The 23,656-nt window shown below is 41.4% G+C and overlaps 1 protein-coding gene across 1 annotated transcript; it reads left to right on the top strand.

The window, feature by feature from the left end:
• On the top strand, positions 1 to 21,729 carry MAPK15 (mitogen-activated protein kinase 15; the record flags this gene model as incomplete). Its single annotated transcript, XM_082499271.1, has 13 exons — positions 1 to 69; positions 2,890 to 2,988; positions 3,399 to 3,428; positions 5,706 to 5,796; positions 6,365 to 6,495; positions 6,655 to 6,818; positions 7,744 to 7,883; positions 9,296 to 9,353; positions 15,754 to 15,891; positions 16,137 to 16,242; positions 18,074 to 18,362; positions 18,809 to 18,960; positions 21,520 to 21,729. The coding sequence occupies 13 exons, from the start codon at positions 1 to 3 to the stop codon at positions 21,727 to 21,729; spliced, it is 1,677 nt and encodes a 558-aa protein (XP_082355397.1).
• Positions 21,730 to 23,656: the final 1,927 nt, after the last annotated feature.

The following is a 23,656-nucleotide window of genomic DNA, read 5'->3' as shown; positions in this document are numbered from 1 at the left end:
ATGAGCGAGCCGGAGGTGGAGACGCTCGTCTCCCAGAAGTACGAGATCAAGAGGCGCCTGGGCAAGGGGGTGAGTGCCTGGGGGGGCCTGGGGAGCTCGGGGAGCTGGGCGGCGGGGTCCGGCGCTGCCTGCGGGCCATCCCGGCGGCGCCTGTGGCTGTGGCCTCCTGGTCCCTGCCGCGTTCAGTGCTGGAGGTCCAACAGTTTGTATAGTTGAAGACAAACTGGACTTTGAAATATTTATTATGCCTAATAGGGAAAAAAAATCATAAATCGTGGCCCAATAACTTCCTATGACTTCTTATAGTTGTTTCACAACTAAATTTCAGAGAAAGGTGTTATGTTGTAGCGTGTTAAAATGAACATACCTTTAAATTCTCCACGAGGTTTTTTTTTTTTCCTGTAGCTTACTAGAGAACAACCACACAAAGCACCGACCTTGCATGTACACCTGGTTTATAGTAAAATGAATCTGACTCTCAAAAAATATTTTGGTTTTGCTTGCCTAATTCTTTCACATTTACTGTAGCCCCATTACTTCAAGTATTATGCCACATCAAGTAATTTTTCCCCACGAAATTACTTATTTTTATATGTGAGCCAACTCAATTTCTAAGATCTAGTAGTCTCTAAACCCTTCCTGAGTATCTGCTTTTCTGTTCTGGCTGCTCTTTGCCATTGTTTAGCTGTGTTGATACTAGTAGTTGAGTTGTGCAATTACAAGGGGGCACTTGAGGAAGGCTCATTTTCTTCATTATCCTCTAAGACAATGTTTTGTTTTTCTCCTTTTGAATTCACACTGATCTTTCTTATGGCTATATTTAATTCTGAGTTTGCCTCTGACTTGAGGTTTGCTGACATCTTGTTATTAGTTATCAGCTTTCTCCCTTTGACTGAATGTAATATATTACATCTTTTAACATGCTAGGTTATTTGAACAGAATGACATTATTCTTTCATCTGAAATATCAAAGAGGGTTCTATTTAGAGACTGTTCCACAAACATGACTAAATACATTCAGGTATTTAAAGGACTTAAGTGGCTTCAGGTACATCATCTAGGTATCACTGACATTATCAAAAGTACTAGTTGAGCTCTTAAGTCAAGTGGTTCCAGTCTCCTAAATACCTGTGTTTTCTGCCTCTTGGATGCAGAAAGTTCTGTATGTATTGTGTATGTACACAGCTGATGTACTTACCTAAGCACTTAAAAGGCTGTTGGAGTCCCTGAAACAGATGAGGTCTGCCCCAAAAATAGAGCAGAGAAATGCAGCAGCAAGGGAGATAAGCTGATCCTGTACAGTGACGGAAATCAAACAGTTTTTTTTGTTTTGTTTGGTTTGGTTTTTTGTTGTTGTTGTTTGTTTGTTTGTTTTTTTAATTAAAATCTGTGTTATCTACTAAGGGAACGGAAACTTCTACCTGAGTTTTCCCTATTCTAAATGACTGTATGATACTTGCAAATGGTGATTACTCAGCCTCCATTGTGGTACAGATCCAGTTTTCTTATTTTTAGGTCATAGATTTGAATCTTAACTTTCCACATTCTGGGAGATGTCTTACATCTGCACAATGGGGTCATTTCTCACTCAGAAATGCTCAGTAAACATTTAAATACTCATACAAAGTAAAACAGCTGCAATATGTGATATTGAGTGATTGTCATGCTGAAATACTCAGAGACATTGAAGCAGACTCCCCAAGAATATGTGTGGTCCTGGAGTATGGGTTCAGGTCCTTTGCTGTGCATCAGGAGGTGGAAACAGTTGGAGTGTAAGTATCTCGGATAAGTGCTATAATACTACACTGTTGGCAATTGGGATGTCTCTTGTCTCTTTTCTCTTTTCCCAAGTAACAAGTCATAGGATGAGAGGAAACAGCCTCAAGTTGTGCCAGGAGAGGTTTAGTTTTGATATTAGGAAAAATTTCTTCACTTAAAGGGTTGTCAAGCATTGGAACGGTCTGTCCAGGGAAGTGGTTGAGTCACCATCCCTGGAGGTATTTAAAAAATATGTAGGCATGGTGCTTTGGGACATGGTTTAGTGATGGACTTGGTAGTGCAAGGTTAAGAGTTGAATATGATCTTAAAGGTCTTTTCCAACTGAAATGATTCTAGGATACTGACGCTGCAGGTAACAAGTTTCTCTCCAGATTTCTTATAAGTGCCCTTTAAGCTTTAAAAGGCCAAAATAAGTTCTCCCTGGAGTCTTCTCTTCTCCAGGCTGAACAACCCAAATTCTCTCAGCCTTTCTTTGTAGGAGAAGTGTTCCAGCCCTTGGACCATTTTCATGTCCCTCCTCTGCACCCACTCTAACTGGTCCATGTCTGTCTTGTACTGGGAACCCGAGAGCTGGAGGCAGCACTGCAGGGGGGTCTCCTCAGAGCAGAGCAGAGCAGAGCAGAGGGGCAGAATCCCCTCCCTCGCCCTGCTGGCCATGCTGCTGGGGAGGCAGCCCAGGATGCCTTTTTGGGCTGCAAGTGCACATTGGCAGCTCATGTCCAGCTTCCCCCCCCACCCCCCCGAGCGCCCCCAAGTCCTTCTTGGCAGGGCTGCTCTCCATCCCTTCACCCTCAGCCTGTGCTGATACTGGGGGTTGCCCTAACCCAGGTGCAGGACCTTGCACTTCATGAGCACGTACATCTGCTATTGGCTGCTTTAGGGGCCAGGGTGCTTGACCTTGTGGACCTTCGGTTGGACTCAGTATAGATGTTCTTAGTCCTTGACTCAACCAAATATTGCTCATTGGCCTAATCTCTATTTCTTCTAGGTAGCTGGTGATGACCTCTTCTTTCAATCCCTCTGTTAAGTACATTCTACTTCAACACTGAAGGTCTGAGCTGTGCTTAAGACATCATAGTACACTGTTCATCTGTCCTTTTTTCTTCCTAGGCTTATGGCATTGTATGGAAAGCAATTGATCGCAGGACAGGAAAAATAGTTGCTGTTAAAAAGATTTTTGATGCTTTCAGGAACAGAACAGATGCTCAGGTGAGAAATTATTGTTCTAACGTGTCCCGAAAGATGTGGTGGGAGTTCATAGATATTTTCCGGATTTATGTCTCTGAAATATGTTAGTTATTTGACAATTATGCAAGTAATAATGCAGTGTACAGCTGTATTAGGATAAAAAGGAGCAATAAATGTCAAGCCTTGTATATCATGGCACCTACAAAATCCTGTTTGATATCCCTGAGGAAAAAGTGTCTTCATAGGCACGCCCAATTTTATTCTCCCTTATGTTGTTATGCTATAGTGTCTAAGCACAGAGATAGCAACTGAGTTTTTCCTAGCAGTGTTTCCTCTGCTTTAGAGACTGGAATGGGTTTAACCCTCTAATTGGAAGTCTATACTCTGTCATTCTATTGAGGTGATAATAAACTTCTTTTGTTTATTTCTAGAGAACATTTCGAGAGATTATGTTCCTGCAGGTAATGTCCATTTTTCTCCGCTCCTCTCTGATTTTTAATTATCTCTAATGTTGGTCATGTATTTTCTTCCCATTCTTTTTCAAAATGCAATGATCAGTGTTGACAACTCTGTTCATTTCTTTTCTGCACTATCTTAGCAAACAGTCTTCCCATGACTGGGCAAAAACACCTGAATGAAACAGAGAGTTGCTCTTGTTTTTCCTTTGAGACATGCCCTGTTCTTTCACCATTTTTAGCAATGTGTCTACTCTAGGATCACCATATTGGCTTGGACTTTCTGTCGTTTCTTTCTTCTTTGTGGACAGAAAGTGTTTTTCTTAAATTTTAAATGCCATGATTCAGAGGTGAGGCTGGGGTGTGGAAGAGATTTACGTGCCAAAATTTTTTTTCTCTGTCATGTGAGAAGCAACTTAACCACTTAAAATAATCAAAGCAAAACAAAAAAGGAAGCTCTGTATGGAAACACTTAAGGCTGTTTTGATGTGGTTGACCACACACTACGCCTAATTACCTTATCAGTGGCAGTGGCATTATCTGTCCATTCCTCCACAGACTTACCATGTAGAAACATCAATGTTTTTGAATAGGGATAATGTTGTTATAACTATGATTTTTCTAAGGACACAAGCAAGGCAGGGCTCATAGGAGGAGATATTTCCTAAGGCTGTCAAGTTTATGTAGGAAAGAGATGAGATTTTTACTTTTTAATCATTCTTTAAGCCTGAAATAGAAGCAGCAAACTTAAGAGCTAAAGCCATATGAGAAGTTAATTACCTGTAAATTAGATAATCTCTGAAAGTATAGCACTTCTGGACTAAATGGGCGGAGGAGGAGTTGGGAGAAGAAAAAGAAGGGTATTTCTCCTGAAGGAAAGAATTTTTGGGGGAGGGAGGTTAATGTGCCATGACACCCTTACTTTCATGACTTTTGGTGCTCAGTAGACTTAAGAATTTTAGTTTCCTCCTTCTATTTTTGAAGGTATTTTATAGCTCTTTCTTTAGGTTCAGGATTGAGAGATCAGAAAGGGAAAGACGTAAGAAATAGTATTTCATTGGAAACTGGATGTTTGTCTTAATTTGCTTGTATGCAGATTCTTTCCTGTGCCTAACGATTGCTTGGTTTAATTTGTATGTTTATCATAAGGGCATTTGATGGACTGGATGAAGTTTATTGTAACTGGGAAGTGTTGATGTAGAATCTGGGCATTTTGATGATTCTCTTCTGGGTGATACATAGTATGCTGGTCATTATGCTGCTTGCAGGTTTTATTTTTATTGTTCGGTATAGTTGTAGATCTGTTTGGTGCATTTTGGGCCACATTTTAGAATGTAATTTTTGGCAATTACTTTAGTGAGACCATTGTTCTTTAAGCAAAGATAAGTAGGACTGCCTCTGACAAGATTTTTTTCAAGGTAGAATGTTTTTTTTTAGTATGGATTGAACCTTTTTCATAACTTTCCGTTATCAGTTCAGGGGAAGAGAGTGTGAGACAATGGGGTTTTTCTTCATTGTGAAGTAAGTTCTTAAACAGTACTCAAATAATGCTGTCAAGACTGATCTGCATCTTTAGTAAAATATCCCTTTTGGGTCAAAACTTTCTTTAGATTATTTGGATGGGTATTCTGAATATTGTCCTCAGAATAATCACAAGGCTGGCTGTATAGTACTGATTTGTAAGTGTATTTTCATGGGTTGCTGCAGGTGAGCGTGTTGGTTTGTGATTTTTTTTTTTATATGTTGTACATTATAACCATTTTTTCTATTGGCCTCAAGAATTCACCTCCAGTTTAAGATATCTGTATTTAGGTATCGCTTTGTATGCTGACTGTCTGATCTCCCATTACAGTTAGTTCAATGAGTGCAGCCTGTAGAGTGTTTCAGCCAACCCTCAAATAGACACTTACCGGTTGGTTGGGGTTTTTAATTATGAATGTTGATGGCAACTTTGTTCTGTTTTCACTGCCACAATAATTCTTTGCCTTCAGTAGGAAATATGAGGTGCATAAAGTTTACTGGATTGTATTCACAAATGGTATGGAGGGATTTTTTAGAATTAATGTCTCAGACAACTTTTTTTTTATATATTACTTGGCTGGTTTCATACTGTGGAGCAAGCTTAAATCCTTTTTTTATTTATTTCAGTAGAAGCATAATGGAGGAAATAGCATGTTCATGTTTATTCTGGACAATAATGCAAAATGAGATAGGTTAATGTCCTTTTTTATGATTCACAAGCAAGACACTTGATTTTGACAGTTTGGCCTCTTCCCTCTGCAGGAATTTGGAGAACATCCAAATATCATCAAGCTGCTTGATGTTATCCGAGCTCAGAATGACAAGGACATCTACCTCATCTTTGAGTCCATGGGTGAGACTTAGCATTGCATCAGCCGTTTAAATCCAGCTTTTCTTATCAGTTATTTTTGCTCCTTACTTTGATAGTATTGTGCTGATGATTTACATGAATATTCATGTAAGTAGACATCTAAGTAGGAGCAGTACAGAGTTTATATATGTGTATCTGTTGTGATTAGATGGGAATAGCAGTGAAACTTTAAAGGGAGTAATAATTACATGAGAACAGGCTGGTTGAGATGATGGAAAGATGGCAGAGAGCAACAAATTAGCAGGCTTGTAGAGACAGATATGGAAGAGACTGTGCAATTTTATTATAACAAATATGTTATATGTATGTTATATGTATGTATGTTTTATTATAACAAATATGTATGCAATAATAGAACTGTTACTGTAGCATAAGCTGCAAGTCAAACTGATAATACAGAGAGATTTCAGTACTATTAATAATTACACTGCTAACTTCTGTTGAGGATGCACCTGAAAGATTACAGTTTGGACAATGATCTATTCTGGCCTTGCTTTGAGGAATTTATATTCACAACTTGGTAATCCTTTGCTGATGTAATATATTACAGAGACAGATTTGCATGCTGTGATTAAGAAGGGGAATTTGCTGAAAGATATCCACAAATGTTACATTCTCTACCAACTCCTGAAGGCAACTAAATTCATCCACTCAGGAAATGTTATTCACAGAGATCAGAAGGTATATTTCCCATTCACAGTTTTTATCCTTCACTCAAGTTTTCTGTTAAACACTAAATGGAAATGTATGAAAAGAATAAGACTAGTAAAAGAACCTTGATAATAATCTTCTGCCATTCAGAGAGTAAAAAGCTTGTTAATTCTCCTTTGTTCAATTCAGCCTTCAAATATCTTGCTGGATGCAGACTGCTTTGTTAAACTTTGTGATTTTGGGCTGGCCCGTTCTTTATGTCAGATGAATGAGGACCAAGGTAATCCTCCTCTAACGGAATATGTGGCAACACGCTGGTACCGAGCCCCCGAGATCTTACTTTCCTCTAGAAGGTAACAGCTTAATATGAGCGAAGGGATGGGATTCTATAATTTCTTCGCCACTGCGAAAATTTATTGTCTAAAAGTCTTAAATCTTTTCATTTTAGATGTCACTAGATGCAGTGTCATGTCAGCAGTCCATTTTCTCAATATGCATTTAAACTTCGGTTCTGCAACATAAAAATCTATTACATGTACATTTCCTTCCTCGCTTCTTAGATTGTCTGTTTACATATATTATCAACTCATCTGTTTGTCATCCTTTCTCCCACTATGCTTACTCTTTATCCCATTAAATCTGCATCTTTACAAAATTTGGTTGAGTACCTTTGTCCTCTTTTCCAAATTTAAGGAGAGTTTTTTTCCTAGACCTTCAGAAAATATTCTGTAATCAAATGTTAAATCAGCTGCCTGTTAGTCAGGCTTAGTCCTTTTTTTGACTTAAATACACAAAATCTTAGTGATCAGAAAAGAAAATAAATATAGAGTGGGTTAGTGTACCAAATTTGAAATCTGGATGTTTTACAAGCTGTCATTTACCCATTGTTTGGCTTTTACTTTGCTTAAGTAATTGTAACTGCTTTCTAGACAGATGCCACGAAAAGTCAGTTGCTTCCAAGCAGCAACTTCTGTCTTCACTGTTGGTCATATGAAAAGTATATATTACCTTCTCCTGGAATTTACCTTTAATGTATTTCCTTTTATGGTTTCCCAGAATAGACTTTTAGTAGGATAAATCTCCTTTCTGTTTTATGCTTGCTAGTTTCACGATTCCTGAATCTCGTTCACTTTATAGTTAAAACCTCTGAGCATTTGTATTCAAGGAGTCATCAGCTTGGTTTTCTAGCAAAATACACTAATGTAGATGATGGGAATACCAGGTACAGAAAAATATTTGCTTGATTTAGTCCTAACTCTGTTCTGTTCTTATTTGTAGTTACACTAAAGGCATAGACATGTGGAGCATTGGCTGTATTCTGGGAGAGATGCTACTTGGGAAACCTCTTTTTCCTGGAACATCAACAGTGAATCAAATAGAGCAGATCTTGAGGGTCATTCCTGCCCCATCCCCTGAAGGTAGGATTCTTCTATGGGGAAAGGTATTTATAGAAGAGATTAAAAGAGTGAAAGAAAGCAGCCCAGATGGATCAGGGAAGAAAGTATCTCTTGTGAGTTGTTCTAACATCTTTCCAAGGAAATTAGAGACTTAATTGTGAAATGTTAGTGTTAGAGGGAAATAAGCCCATACTTGATTAGATGAGAAGCAAGACACAAGCCTTCAAAACATTTTAAGATTTATAGGAGGATAATGATTTAAAACAGCGTATCGTACTTCAGTGGGACTTGCCTAGCAAAGGTAAACTGGACTTTTTGATCTGGAAATCTAAACAGTGAAAGCTGGAGTAAATACATGTTAAATCCAAAAGGGGGATGATGATGATTGTTGTTATTGTTATTATTATTATTGTTGTCTTCTATGAGTTCCAGTCTAACAGCCCATACACTTTATAAACTTTTACAACATGTTGATATGTTCTAACTGATCCAGAAGTTAGTTTTTAGAAAAATAACTACCTTCAGTTTAAGGACATCACAGTTTTGGACAATTTCATTCAAGCTTAAAATTATTTATATTTTTTTATTAGAGATTTGTTTGCTGTGAATGAAATACAAATGGAAATGTGTGTGTGAAAACACCAAAACAGGAGTTAGAAGAGTAGCCAGCACTAATAACAAAAAATGCTGTCACATTCTCAGCAGTACAATTGAAGAATGTGTTGATAATGTTATAACCAGAAGGTCTGTACTCTAAGACAAGCCCACAGGACAGACTACTCATTAGCAGAAGGTCCTGTATCCTTACCATGGGACAAATGCTGCAAGGTTGCAGCATATCACAGGCACAATTTCTTTTTCTTTTAGCCAAACAAGTGAAAACAAATACTTGTTCAAAACACTATTGTAAACAGAGAAAACCAGCCTAGGAGCAGCAACTTTGTGTAGGATTTATGGGGACTAAAGAAGCAAGATTCTGAAGAAAAAAACCATTCCATAGCAACTGTTGACTCTCTCGGAGTATGACAGATATGTTCAGAAAACAGTTCATTGTCACCAATCAAAAAGAACACCAGTGGATGTGATGAGGAAATCAATAGCTGGCATCCCTTGTTCTCTGTGTCCAACACAAGTGATCCTGGCTAGATCATTTGGCCTCAGATATCTTGGTGCTTCTGTGTATGTGGGGATAAGAGCACAAGTTTATAAAATCTATGATAGTATGAATAAGAATTGAGAAAATCAGGTTAGAAGATTTGTAAGTAAATATTCCATCGTCCCAAGTAAATATTCCATCTTGCTTCCATAAGATCTCCCATCAAGTTTTATTGGGATAATTTCCTATGTTAATATCAAATATTTGCTTTCCTTCATAAACTGTGTAGCTCTGGTATCCTAATCTTGGCATTAACAGTATGTTTTCATTATTGCAGATATTTTGGCTATGCAGTCAGATTACAGGGCCTCAGTTATTAACCGCATGAGTTCCCGGTAAGCCTTGTATGTTTGATGTGTCTCAGAAGTCAACAATCTACTGTATGATGTTGACAAAAACTTCCCCTGAAGTTCAGCTTCCAGTGAAGTTCACCAGTGGAAATAATTTCTGCTGTCTGCAGATTCACCTACCTCTAGGGGAAGGGATGTAAAGTTTAAAAAATAAATAATAATTATGAGAAGGCCAATGACATAATCTGGGAATAACAAAACAAAATGAGGTTGGGCCTACAGTCCAAGCTATTGTCATGTGTACTTTCCCAAAATTCTAATATTTTCCTATCCTGAGTCATTTGGGTATCTGATGTCATTGGTTCACACATGGAAAGCCTGAATCTGTTCAGGCTGGCAGCCTCATTCCAGCTGCTTATCAACTCTCTCTCTGATTTTTTTTTTCTATTACTTTTTTTTTCCCCATATATCTGTCACGATTCTTTTGGGTCCTCCAGTTATATACACAGATTGTCACATAATTCTGCATTTATTGCATACCTAATTAGTAAACATTAGTAAACTTAATGCTCTTACACTATCTTATGGCCATAGCAAATTACTCACCAGTCTCTAAGTGTTCTTTGCTTGTATCTGTCACGATACTAGTGGGGATCCCTTCTCATCGGGGAGTCTGCAATACGCATAACCCAGCTATGTGTGGTATGAGTTGCCTGAATGCTTACTGATGTGTTTTTATAGGTTTAGGTTAGGGTGGCTCAAACCATAAGCTCTGGCAAGTCCTTTGCTGTTCACGTGAACGGTGTATGTATTTTCATGCTGACTTTTGCTGACTTCTTCATTTGGCATCCTGGAGAATTCCTGTATTAATCTATGCCAGGTAGCAGAGGAACTGAGACCCTTTTGTCCTTGCTGATTCAACTGTCAGCATGGCATGTGTGTTTGACCTGGTCACAGGGAAGTGGATGGCCAGAGTATCCCATCGGAATTTCCCTTGATGCAACTTGTGAATGTTTCTTCTTGTCCTTTTGCTGTGCACCTGTACTAGGTTTGGTTGGAATGGAGTTAATTTCCTTCATAGCAGCTCGTAGGCTGCCGTGTTTTATATTTGTGACCAAAACAGTGTTGATAACATAGCAGTGTTTCAGCTGTTGCTTAACAATGCTTGCACAGCAGCCAACAAGGTTGTCTCTGTTTCTCACTGTGCCCCCACAGCCAGTAGGCTAAGTGTTGGCAAGGGACTAGGAAGGGACGTAGCTGGGACATCTGCCTCTTCTGACCAAAGAGATATTCTGTGCAATATAGTGTCATGCTCAGCAATAAAACAGGTGGGGAGGAATTTCTCCAAAGTAGCTGTTGCTCAGACCCTGGCTTTGTGTTTGCTGGTGGTTAAGTGATTGCTTTTGCACAACTTGGTTTGGGATTCTTTTTCTTCCATTTTTCCTTTTTTTTTCCCCTTCCACTTATTGAGCTGTCTTTATCTTGACCCATGAGGTTTTCTTGCCTTTGCCCTTCCAGTTCTCTCCCCCATCCCACTGCAGGGGAGAGAGTGAATGACTAGATGGGGTCTTAGCTGTCAGCTGGGGTCAACTCACCAGAGTCCTTTTTGGTGCCCAGCATGGGGTCAGAGGGATTTGAGATCACAGTAGATTTGACTGGAGTGTATTAGACAGGAATTTATAGTAGTTACACCTGTTTGGCTGTTGCTGGTCATAATATTGATGTGTTTGTTCTCCACACTGGTTTATTTGTTCCTTTACCTGCTCCATAGCATGCTTCCTCTCTTGCTGTACATCAAATTTGAGAGCTTGTTAATGGCTTCTTTCAGCTTTTGCAGTTTACTGTGCTGTTCAGCACTTTTTTGTGTTTTGCTGGGTAGAGTTATGATAAAAGCACTGGCCTTGAACCTAATCTGATATTTAGGCCCTGCATTGGTTCTGTTCCAGTAAAGTATGGGAGCCATCTTGTGGAGACAATTAACAATTTGTCCTCTTCTCCTCCAAGAGCCAATTTGTAGAGAAAATGAAGAATGGCACCTCCCCCTTCCTCTCTTCTGCGGTAGATTTTTTTCCTGCCTTGTTAGAACAGCTCTTCAGTTTCTTGAACATCCATGGGTAATTAGAATGCTCATATTGGTGTATGGGGGGAAGATAGGCTTTCTTCATATTGACGGAGTCATCCAGCCACCTCATCCACCGTTGGTCCCTCTTCCCCCCTCGTTTCAGCTGGGGAGAAACTGTCCCAGAAGGTCCAGCAACTTGAAGAGAGTATGTCCTACTCCCCACCTGTACAGGCCAGCATCTCAGCTATTAAGAGCAGGCGTTTACCTACTCAAGAGGGAGAGTATAGGGGGTACACACCACGAGGCACCCTGTGGTTTTACCTGCGTGACCACGGAGAGGACATGAGGAGGTGGGATGGACAACCTACCTTGAACTTACCGACACGGGTACGTGAGCTGCAAGGAAGAACAATCACAAAAGGGGATCCCTCCAGGAAAAGTGCTGCTCCTGTTTCCAGTAGACAGCTCCCCAGACAGAGTGGAAGGCCTGATCTCACCTCTGATCCTCTTGAAGGAACTTCCAAATAATTTCTGCAACAAGTGAGTAACGTATACTATGATCAGGATTAGAGGGGCCCTGCCCCCAGCCAGGTGGGAGAAAGGGACAACCGGGCTTATTGGAATGTGTGGATTTGATGGCCTGGCACATCTGAGCCACAGGAGTATAAGGCTCTGGTGGACACTGGTGCACAATGCACCTTAATGCCATCAAATTACAGAGGAGCACAACCCATTTGTTTTTCTGGAGTGACAGGGGGATCCCAAGAGTTGACTGTACTGGAAGCTGAAGTAAGCCTAACTGGAAATGAGTGGCAAAAACATCCCATTGTGACTGTCTCAGGAGAAGATACTTCAAGGAACCAAAAGGATACCGGTGGGCTTTTGGCATAGCTGCCTTGGAGATGGAAGAAATCGAACAGTTATCCACCTTGCCTGGTCTCTTGGAGGACCCCCTCTGTGGTAGGGTTGTTGAGGGTCAAAGAACAACAGGTGCCAATTGCTACCACAACGGTGCATCGGCGGCAATATCGCACTAACCGAGACTCTGTGATTCCCATCCATAAGTTGATTCGTCAACTAGAGACTCAAGGAGTGATTAGCAAGACTCGCTCACCCTTTAATAGTCCCATATGGCCAGTGCGAAAATCTAATGGAGAGTGGAGGCTAACACTGGGTTATCGTGTCCTGAATGAAGTCACACCACCGCTGAGCGCCGCCGTGCCAGACATGCTAGAGCTTCAATACGAACTGGAGTCGAAGGCAGCCAAGCGGTATGCAACAACTGATATCGCCAATGCATTCTTCTCAATCCCTTTGGCGGCAAGGTGCAGGCCACAGTTTGCTATGGCTTGGAAGGGCATCCAGTACAGCTGGAATCGATTGCCCCAGGGGTGGAAACACAGCCCCACGTTGGGTGCCACAAAGGACTGTAGTGGTTTGGCCTCAGCCAGCAACAGAGAACCACGCAGCCGCTCGCTCGACTCCCACAGCTGTGGAAAAAATCGGCAGAAAAAGGCAAAACTCGTGGGTTGAAATGGTGTAATTTAACAGAACAGACAAAGGGAAGAAGAAAGAAAAACAATAACACTGATAAAGGAATATAGGAACGCGATTACAGTACCGCCGCGCAGCACACTGACTGGACCCGCACCGCCGCAGCCCGCCCCTGAGTGACTGCCTGACTGCCTCCCCCTCCCAGGCTATTGCCTCTTATAGCTGGGCATGGGTCACTGGTATGGAATACCTGCCTCCCCTGCCGGCTCCTTGGGGAAATTAACCCCATCCTTGCTGGAACCAGGACAGTTAAGAATGTGATTCTGGATTTTCCTAAGGATAACTGAGTATTTGTGAGTGCCACGAAGGGATGTGCTCTGAGGTAGTCGGGTTCTGGATCACAAGTTGTGTAGGAGAATTTGAGCAGGTACCTAGAGCAATTTTCGCATCCGATGGTGCAGGACTTCACAGCCAAACAAGCGTGGCATCCTGCTGAAGTGACAAAACACTTGAAGAAAGGATGCCCTGTCTATGCCAAAGAGACACAACTTCTCACACTGGGCTGGGGCTTGGCCTACACCTACTTCAGTGGGGTGAAAGGGTCCCTGGATCTGAGGACATACAAATAGACACTGTGGTTAAGTCAGAGACCCAACCATCGGCAATATCAGTTGCTTCTAAACAATGGAAGAGGAAGTCAACTTGGTTAGTAAGGGAGGAAGAATCAGAAGAGGCAGCCTGTTCTGCAGTAGAGCAGCCACAAGAACAACTGGGGTAAGAGACAGAAATCATGAATGAGTGTAGAAACCACCCAGTCCCTATCCCTGAATGAGCTGCAAGATATGTGGAAAGGTTACAGCTGTCATCTAGGTAAGCAAATTATCACCTGGGTGCTCTGATGTTTAGGACACTGGGGCCAGTCAGGAATTAGACGGTAGGAAAGCTCAGCAACTGGGATCTCTCGCTAAGGGCTGGGGAACCAATGAAGAGATTGAAAGAGGGGCAACAATCTGCAACTACTGGAGGTGACTTATGTCAGGCATGAAGGCAAGGTATCCCCTCAAGGAAGATCTGGTAAACTACTGAGGCAAGTGGACCACCACTGAGGGAGATATTCAGCATTAGGGAGTTGGTGGTGGAGTTGATCTGCAGCAACCTGGGCAATAACCAGGGCTCCATAGATAGGGGTGAAGTCCAGTGCACATGGTCAAAAGTTGGTACAGAGCACACCGACGTTGTATGTCAGCACCTTGACAATAATTGTACAGACATTGAGGCACCAACTGTGCCAACGGGCTGTGCTGTGGACAGCCTGGCTGGCCAGCTCTGGAAATACAAAGAGAATATCTCTACCTCCCCAGCCCTATGGTCCTCTGTCTCAGCCGTAGAAAAACTGTCCCAAAAGTTCCAGCAAATTCAAAGAGTCTTATGTTTTCCTCCTTGCCCATACAGGTCAGCATCTTAGCTATTGAGAGTGTCACAGCCTTTCTCTGCTGAAAGGAACTGTGGTTCTATCTGCATGACCATGGGGAGTACATGAGGAAGTGGGATGCTGCATCTATCTCAAGCCTGGAAGCTCATGTATATGAATTGTAAGGAAAAACAGCAGCCAAAAAGGGCCCGTTCAGGAAGATGACTGTTCCAGTTGCTGTTGAGCAATTCCCCAGACACAGTGTAAGGACTGATCCTACTTCTGATCCTGGTTTCAATTACAGGAGTTGGGTAATGAATGCTCTGACCAGGAATAGAGAGACTGTGCCTCCAGCCAGGCAGAGGAAAGGCATAACCAGGTTTATTGGGCTGTATGGATGTAATAGTCTGGCACATTGGACCCACAGGAGTATAAGGCTCTGCTGGACACCAGTGCACAGTGACCCTAATGCTGTCAGGATGCAAGGGGATGGAACCCACTTGGATTTCTGGAGCAGCATGATCCAACAGTTTTCTGTGTTCAAGGCTGAAGTGACTCTAACAAGCAATAAGTGGACTTGGAGGCTCTGTGCATCCTTAGCATTGGCTATTTCAGAGACCAGCAGGAGGAAGAGACTTCCCCCGAAGCCTGAGGTGCCCTTGCAGAACCACTTCACAGCTCTGCAGAGCAAGGAGGAAAGACGCAGCCCTACTCTTTGGATGTCATCTTCTTTTGTTCTTTCCTTTTTTTTTTCCCCCAAAACGTGAAAGTGGCTAAGTTCTGATAGGTGGCTCCAGCTAGGTAAAAGAACAAGTGAAACAGTCTTCAAAACTGAAAAGATTTTTTTCTGAGCCACTCGGTCCAAATGCTGTGTTCAGTGATGGATCATTTTTCTAAACTAAAAGTATGTTGTCATGGAGTAACAAAATTATTTAAAATATGAGTAAGGATTGTATTTCAAAACTTATTTTTCAAATGTATTAGATATTCTTATGTTGATTATGTCAATTATTATCTTTAGGATTTCAAAATGCAAAACCAGATCTTTAAACTTCATCTTCTCATTGCAAATTATACAGAAATACATTTCTGTGGTCAAAGGGCTGGATTCATGTGATCTTTAACAGTTCAACTGAAACATCCAAGCTAGGGGTTTGGGCTTCCTGCATTGTCGAAAGAACAAAAGAAGGGCTTGTTTCCCAGAGGACTTATTATTCTGCTGTGTCTGATATCATCTGATATGTCTCTTTCCACTGAAAGAAAAGACTAGACTTGCAAGTTAGGCACTTCATGTAGGTTCCTAAATACTTCACTGTACTCACAAGCCCATATTTTAGAGTGTTCCAGGATTATGACACACTATTTGTGAGTGAACTCTGGAGTCAGGTGTCACCTTGCTGTAATTTCCAGAACTGTAATTCATGCCTTCACTGTGAATTATAGACTGGGAGCTTATATTGTTATTTTCTCACTTCTAGGCAGCGAGTAACATTTGAGGAGATTTTACCATCCTCTACTCCATTGCCTGCCTTGGATCTTCTGAAGAAACTTTTAGTATTTAACCCTGATAAACGACTCACAGCAGAGGAGGCTCTGCAGCATCCTTATGTGAAAAGGTGAGCATAATACCAATGTGCAGTTTCTCCTGATGTCTTCTGAGATATTATAGACCTGCTCTTGGCACAAGTTTTCTTTATATGCATGATAGAAAAAAGAGACAAAGCTAATTCTTAATTTTCTGTAACCCTATTTACACTAGAGGTCACACTAGATGATTTAGTAATCCTTTTTTAACATTATATTAATCTGTGGTGCTGTATTTAGTCTTAGTGAATTACATTATGTGTTATCATCTTCTTAGGTTTCATTGTCCTGCCAGGGAGCCCTCTCTGGATTATGATGTGATTCTTCCTTTAGGTGATGATATCCAGCTGTCTGTGGGAGAATATCGAAATAAATTATATGAGGTACTGAATTCTGCAACTTTCTTCTATTTGTGTTCCCCTAGGCTTTCCATACATGCTTACAGTTACATCCTAGTGTTTCCTATCAGTCAGTTCCCTACTGTAGTAATTTTTGAGGTCTTTAAATTTAGATTCCCACTGGAAAAAGTAAGCCTGTAAAGCATGATTTATGGGAAAGACTGTTAGAGGAAAATATAATATACTGGATCCAACAGTCCAAGAGAGGTAAGGCTGCTGCCACTCCATGTCCCCAGGTCCAGTTAATATGAAGGTGTATTCTCAGTAGGCACATGCACACAGAAAGCGTACACACTACATATACATCGCTGGCCACAGGGATCACAAACAGGCACTACAGGAGAGCTGGGGAAGCACTTTTTACTAGGGCATGTTGTGATAGGACGAGGGGGAATGGCTTTAAACTGGAAGAGGGCAAGTTCAGATTAAACATTAGGAAGAAGTTTTTCATTTTGAGGGCGGTAAGGCACTGGGACAGGTTGCCCAGAGAGGTTGTTGAGGCCCCGTCCCTGGAGGTGTTCAAGGCCAGGCTGGACGTGGCCTTGGGCAACCTGGTCTAGTGCGAGGTGTCCCTGCCTATGGCAGGGGTGTTGGAACTGGATGATCTTCAAGGTCCTTTCCAACTTAAACCATTCTGTGATTCTATGATCTGGATGGTATTAAGGCAGAAGTGGGAGGATAGCTGGAGTGAATGCTCTATCAAATATGAAGAGCAGCAAAAGCGGAAGCAAATCAAGCCTTGAGGAGGAGAAATTGGTTTTGGCTTAGTTTGGTGTTTTGGTTTGTGTTTTTTTTTTTCCCTTTTTACAGTGAAAGGAGTGACGTAAATGCCATGTTATGAGGCAAAGGAACTAGAAGATGGTGAGAAGAGCGGGAGTTGGAATGTAAATGTAGTAAAACAGGCATTAGAAAGAATCATAGTGGGAAGAGAAGATTGAAAAGGAAGCTTGGAGAACAGAAAATCCAAGACTGAGAAAGACTGATGAGGTTGTCCCGCTTCCCAGAGAGAGAAAAAGTGTTATTGCTTCTATTAACAGCAATTATAAGTGAAGAAAGAAAAAAAAAAAGTAATTTAAAAAGTTAAACCTACTTAAAATTTATTTTAAGGCCTTTAATAGAAGAAAAACTCTACTGTGATAGAGCGTTAGGAATTATGAGCAGATGAATTAGTAAAGTGAATACTGGCACAGGTAGAAAAGATATTCTAAATGTCAATAGATTGGTCACAGATAGTCTAGGTACAAGGCTAGGAAATAAGTGAATAGTTTTGAATAGTCTTACTGATAGAGCGTCAAATTTGGGATGACTCTGATTACAGGAAGTTGAGAGCAGATTGTCTGCACCAAGACCCAAAACCTTGGCAAGGATTCTGTTACTAAGTAATAGCATGTAGAGGTAGGTGAGAAATAATTATGAATTAACTGGAATGAATGTTGCTTTGACCAACAAAAGTCAGCTTTGAAAAGGTCTAGAAAGGGATGGTAAGAAACAACATAGTGTTAACCTTTTGGGCATATAGATTCTGCCTGCTCCAAGGCTAATGGCCATTTTATTTAGTGGTGTTCTCCCTCAGGATATATTCAAATTGCCTGTTCAACCAATCCTTTTTCTTAATGCTTCAGCCTATTCTTTCTTTTCATTGAGAATATTATTGCTATCTTCTTTCTAACCCTAAATTAATTTTAAAATTATACTTGTTACCTATCCTGTGAAATAAATTGCAGTTATTTGTAAGTCTTTCTCTTTTTTTCTATGTTTTGTTCCTCTGCTCTGCTGCGTAGCTGTGTTAAGCCAAATCAACTTCTCCTTTCTGTAGATGATCCTTGAAAAGAAATTAAATAGCCATCCAAAGGAGCAAGTGTGGAAAGAAAACATTCAACTAAGTCAGTCTGAATCCAGGCCGCTTCTTCCAAATTCCAGTTCTGTGACTTTACCTACCAGGAAAGGCCAGAGAGAAACAACACCACCTCTTCTAAAAACTTTGCATGTGCATGCTGGAACTACAACTACCATCCAGCCAGAAGTGTCCAGCCAGAGTGAAGATTTATGTCAGAGAACAAAGATCAATGTGATATACAATCCCATAACACACACTGCTGTTCAAAGTAGGTACTACCCTCCTATACTGAGATGTAATTCACCATGAGGCACTATTATGGGGAAGAAAGAAGAAAAAAGATTGACTGGGGAAAAAGAAATAAGGGGAATTTACATGGCAAAATGAGAGGGTGAAAGTGTAGGAGGAAAATGGCATAAGAACAAAACACTGTTGAATGAGTTTTGAGTGTATGACATTCTCTTTGGCCCTTTCCTGCCTCAGTCTTGATCCTGTGTTCCTTTCTGTTTTCTCTTTGCTTCTCTACTGCTGTTATCTTTTCCCATGCCCTTTTGAACTGGTTTTGTTTGATACTACATTCTAATTTTATTCTCAATATTTTTGTTCTGTTTGTGAGATGAAGAGAGATGTCAGGGGCTGACTCAGTTTTTATGTTCAGTCAGTGTGTTGTGTGTCCTCGTGATTTTCCTCTCTCTCATGTTTTTTCTTGTGCAGGTAAGGCAAATTCTGGTGCTGTGATCAGGAACTGTTCTATACCACCTTCTCAACAGACCAGAATCTCCAACAATAGGAAACTGGGGAGACAAATCACATGGGAAAATGCAAATGCTCGTCTACCTCCTACAAGTGTACAGAACCTTTATAATGTGAGTAGCAGTCCTACCAGAAAAAAACAAACAAACCCTTAACTTTTCATGGACTAAAATTATATAGACACAAAATCGGGGTCTGTGAACGTGATGCTGCCCCTATCTGTCTATAGAGGGCTTCATCCACTTGGTCTTCTTGGTCAGGTGGCCTGTAGCAGACCCCCACTGTAATGTCCCCTGCTCCTGATTTCCCTTTAATCCTGACCCATAGGCTCTCAGTTGGCTCTGTCCATCCCTAGGCTGAGCTCCATGCATTCCAGCTGCTCCTTCACATATAAGGCAACACCACCTCCTCGTTTCCCTTGCCTGTCTCTCCTGAAGAGCCTGTAGCCCTCCATGGCAACACTCCAGTCATAGGAGTCACCCCACCAAGTTTCTACAATGCCAATGAGATCGTAGCCTTGGAGGCAGATTTTTTGCCTCTACTTCTTTTTCCCATCTTGAGTTTTTAATGCAACGTCTTTTGAGATGTGCTGAGATGTATGACGTTTTTTCCATTGCCCTTTTTCTAGATGACAGACTGATTTTTGGATTCCATTCTGCTTTCAGTTTTATCACTTCAGACAAGTGAGCATTTGAACAGCATTTCAGATTATCACATTGGTCAGATTGTCAGCAGCATCAAAAACTCCCTTTGACTTTGAGAACCACAGATCAGTTGCTTTTACACTATCTTCAATGATGTCTTGTCCTGTCCAAAGGTAGCAAATTCTTTTTTAACCAGATTGAGACTGTTGGGTGTTCCAAACTTAGCTGAAGAATTTGCACTATCTCTGGAACCAACCTAATGCATTACTGTTGCTGAACAGTGAAGGTTTCAGTCCTGTCCTCTCTGCTCCTGCCTCTTCCCTGTTCTTGGCCACGCTTCCTTGTAAAAGTTATCTGCATTAGGTTCTTAAATGACTTCCTTGCCCCTGCTTTTTCTTTTTCCTGAGCTAGTTTTCTGTTCGCTAGCTCAAGGAGAGTCTAGCCAACACCATGTGGAGAGTCTAGCCAACACAACGTGGTCAGAGGAAGCTTATGGCAGAGGAAGAATATGGAATGAGGCACCACAGGTTACCTTGTTTGTGACACTAAAGATTGACTTGTTTGTCATAGGATTTTCTCACATCCCCACAAAAGGATATTTGAGTGTCTATGTGCTGGAGCTCCAAAACATTCAAAATGTATGCTAAGCACAGTTGTGTGAAGGGACTCCTGACAGACACCACTATTAAATATGAGTTGAGTGGGATCACCTGCTCTGCGTCAGCATGCAATATCACATTTACCTTAAAGCAAATTATTTCTTTGAACACAGCTCTGAATGATCTGAACCATTTCAAGCTAGAAACAAGCTACAGACACTGTTAAGAGTCAAGCTTGTTCCTACTGGATCTCTTCTTACTGTTGTGATTGATATGAAAACGGGTATGAAAAACTGCTAAAAGAAGATATGATTGCCAGTAACTTCCATGTATGTCCACATGCACACTTGCATGCTGTCTTTCAGTCCCTCTGATTTGGAATACCATGAAAATGTTTTGAGAGTGAGAGGAATCATTTATTCCGCAAGTGTGGGACCATTGTTCATATGTGTAGATATACATATGAGCAATGCATTTTGAAAAATCTTTAGGTAATTGTGACCAATTTTCTGTTACTTCACTGGAAAAGCATAATAGGGGGATCACCCTACACATGCCCTGTGCTTTATATTTGTTCCCTGAGAGGCTAATACTGACTAGTGTCAGAGACAGAGAAGGTCATCAGCATTGTGGCTGATCTTATGCTAAGTGAATGCTGACTTTTCCATCTTTCTTATTCAGCCTCAGCAGGACCTGAAAAGTTCTGAAAGTCCAGTTTGCTCTGCATTCAGTCTGCATTCATTTTCAGTATCCTATCAGGCTCATGAAACTCTTGTTCTCAGCCATTTGACCAGCAAAGACTCCTATAATGGCTGGGGTAACAGCAGCCAGTGCCACAAGAGGGAGTGGAAACTCCTGCCTTTCAGTTAACTATAGAGGTTCACAAAGCATAAGCTTCAGTGAAACAGCTGCAGATTCAAATGTATTGCAATGTATTATGTACTGTAATGTATTAATGTATTATTAACTTTTCCTCACAGGGGCTGATAATCACAGTATCCATCTGCAGCTTCCAACTCAGAAAGTCCCCAAGCCATTTGATTGGTAGAATGTACTGGGAGGATATACTGGGGAATCATGATGATGATGTCTCTTTTGTACATTTATTTAAAGCATTCCCTACTGTTGAGAACAAGATACTAGCCAAACAGGCCTTTGGACTTTTGCTCCAGTGCAGAATTAGTTTGTCATATCTTGCTCTGTTGCCACTAGGTCATTCTTGATACACCCATTCTTAAGCTCTTCTCCCTCACATCATTCTCACCATCCTATTCTTGATCTTACAAAACAGTCTATGTTTTGTTTATTATTCATATGATATTCATGATCTGTCCTAATCCCCAGATGAAGCAAAATGTGTGTTCCTTATTTGTATTTTAGAAAGCTGATTACAGCTTACTAACTATCTTGGCTTTTCTTTCTTGCACAGAATCCAAGAAATACTCAGTTTCACAGCAAAGATGTTCATCCCCTTCTGAAATCCAGTAAAAAGAAGATGTTCCAGATTACTGCAAATATGGGAGCTGCTGGTGATCCGAAAGCATCGATGGGCAGTTACTCCCAGGCCTATGGAACCATATGTAAATCTGCACTGCAGAGTCTTCCAATATTGAAGTCCTCCCAAAAACATGAGCATTGAATATGCAGGTGAAGTACAGCTCATCTCATCAGCTCTCTAACTGAGCCAGTAACAGCAAGTGAGAGCAAAATAGAACAGGCATTTGACAGGGAAATGCTTTATTCATTGCATGGAACAACGTACTACTTTCCTCTGGACAAACCAACAGGAAAGAGAATCTAATCCCTTTGCCTTCCAGTCTTAGCAGACAAGGGCACAGCACTATGTGCTCCCATACCATGAGAACAATTAATACTGTCAGTTAATAGTCCTCATTTGAATTGCAAAAAATTACAGAAAACTGCAATATTCTGATACTTGAATGTATTTAGACATGTACAGACTATTCAGGGCCTTTAGACATACTCAGACATATTCAGGGCACATGTGAACCTCATGAAGCTCAACAAGGCCAAGCGCAGGGTCCTGCTCCGGGGTGGGGGCAGCCCCTGCTCCCAGCACAGGCTGGGGATGGAGAGCAGCCCCAAGGAGAAGGGCTCGGGGGTGCTGGGGGGGAAAAGCTGGCCAGGAGCCAGCAACGTGTGCCGGCAGCCCAGCGAGCCCCCGGCATCCCGGGCTGCATCCCCAGCAGCGTGGCCAGCAGGGCCAGGTGGGGATTGTGCCCCTCTGCTGCGCTCTGCTCTGCTTTGCTCTGGGGAGATCCCCCCGCAGTGCTGCCTCCAGCTCGGGGGGTCCCAGCACAGGAGAGACATGGACCTGCTGGAGCGGGGCCAGAGGAGGCCCCCGAGATGCTGCGAGGGCTGGAGCCCCTCTGCTGGGAGGACAGGCTGGGAGAGGTGGGGGGTTCAGCCTGGAGAAGAGAAGGCTTCACAGAGACATTATTGTAGTACCTTCAGTACTTAAAGGGGCCCTATAAGAAAGGTGGGGACAGACTTTTTAGTAGGGCTTGCAGTAACAGAACAGGGGCAATGGTTTTAAACTGAAAGACCTTCACTTTGTTTTCCACTAATTTCTATGACTCTTCTGGGGTAAATGACCATAATCAATGGTGGCTTATTTTCATTGTAATCAAGTAGAAAAGTATTTTAAATATGGGTGGGTTCTGCTACAATATTTAATAACTTACCTACTATGTAATATTGTAATAATAAATACTTTATATTGCACTACAAAAAATCTTTGTCTTTCAGTCAATGTTTGCTGGGCATGAAAGGGGGGAAAATACAGGGGTATCTTGTTCAATGAATAATACGTTTGTTTTTTTTTCCTTTCAGAAAGCAATATTCCAAGAGATACTATTGCTGAAACATCATGAAGTTGTTACCAGGCAACAGTGGGACTATAGTAAACTTTAAAACTATATTCCTGTTTTAATGCTGATTTTTGATACATTCTACTCATTAATTTGAAGTTTGTATAAGAAGTCTCTGTCCCTGAAATTTTACTTCACCTATGATAAATGATTGTTTTTCCAGAACGTTGGGACTACAGTTACAGAGGGGATTCAGGCACTAAATTCCAACATGTGAGTACCACTGCCATTGATAGAATATCCATTTTATCTTTTAGTATCTAAACACCAAAGTCTAGTTAAGTAAAAAAAAAATATTACGTTCACTTCTGGTACCAGGTGTGGTCACTTAAGTCTGGTAATACCAGGGAGCTGGGAATGCAGCTCACAGGGAAGTCCTAGTTTATATATGGTATATTCATAAAATAGGCATTTCCTGTCTATCTTGGGTACAGGTAGATAGAGGAAAAGGCAATGACAGGGTGAACATGCTATGCACGTGGTGCTCTGTGCAGCATGTTGGCTCTTGTGAGTCTAAGATGCCCGTTCTCATGCACGGAAAAGGGAGCCTACTGCTTAATTTGGGGTTGTGACTTCCACTGAAAGTCTAGCACCTGGCAATTTGACGATACAACGCAACATCTAAGATCCTCTGTGAACCTAATCTCAGACTGAGATGTGATGGGCTGTAACACT

Source organism: Vanellus vanellus (assembly GCF_965231255.1).
Source record: "Vanellus vanellus genome assembly, chromosome: 2".
NCBI lineage: Eukaryota > Metazoa > Chordata > Aves > Charadriiformes > Charadriidae > Vanellus > Vanellus vanellus.
Note: the sequence above shows the minus strand (reverse complement) of the source record. Positions and strands in the feature narration are given on the sequence as shown.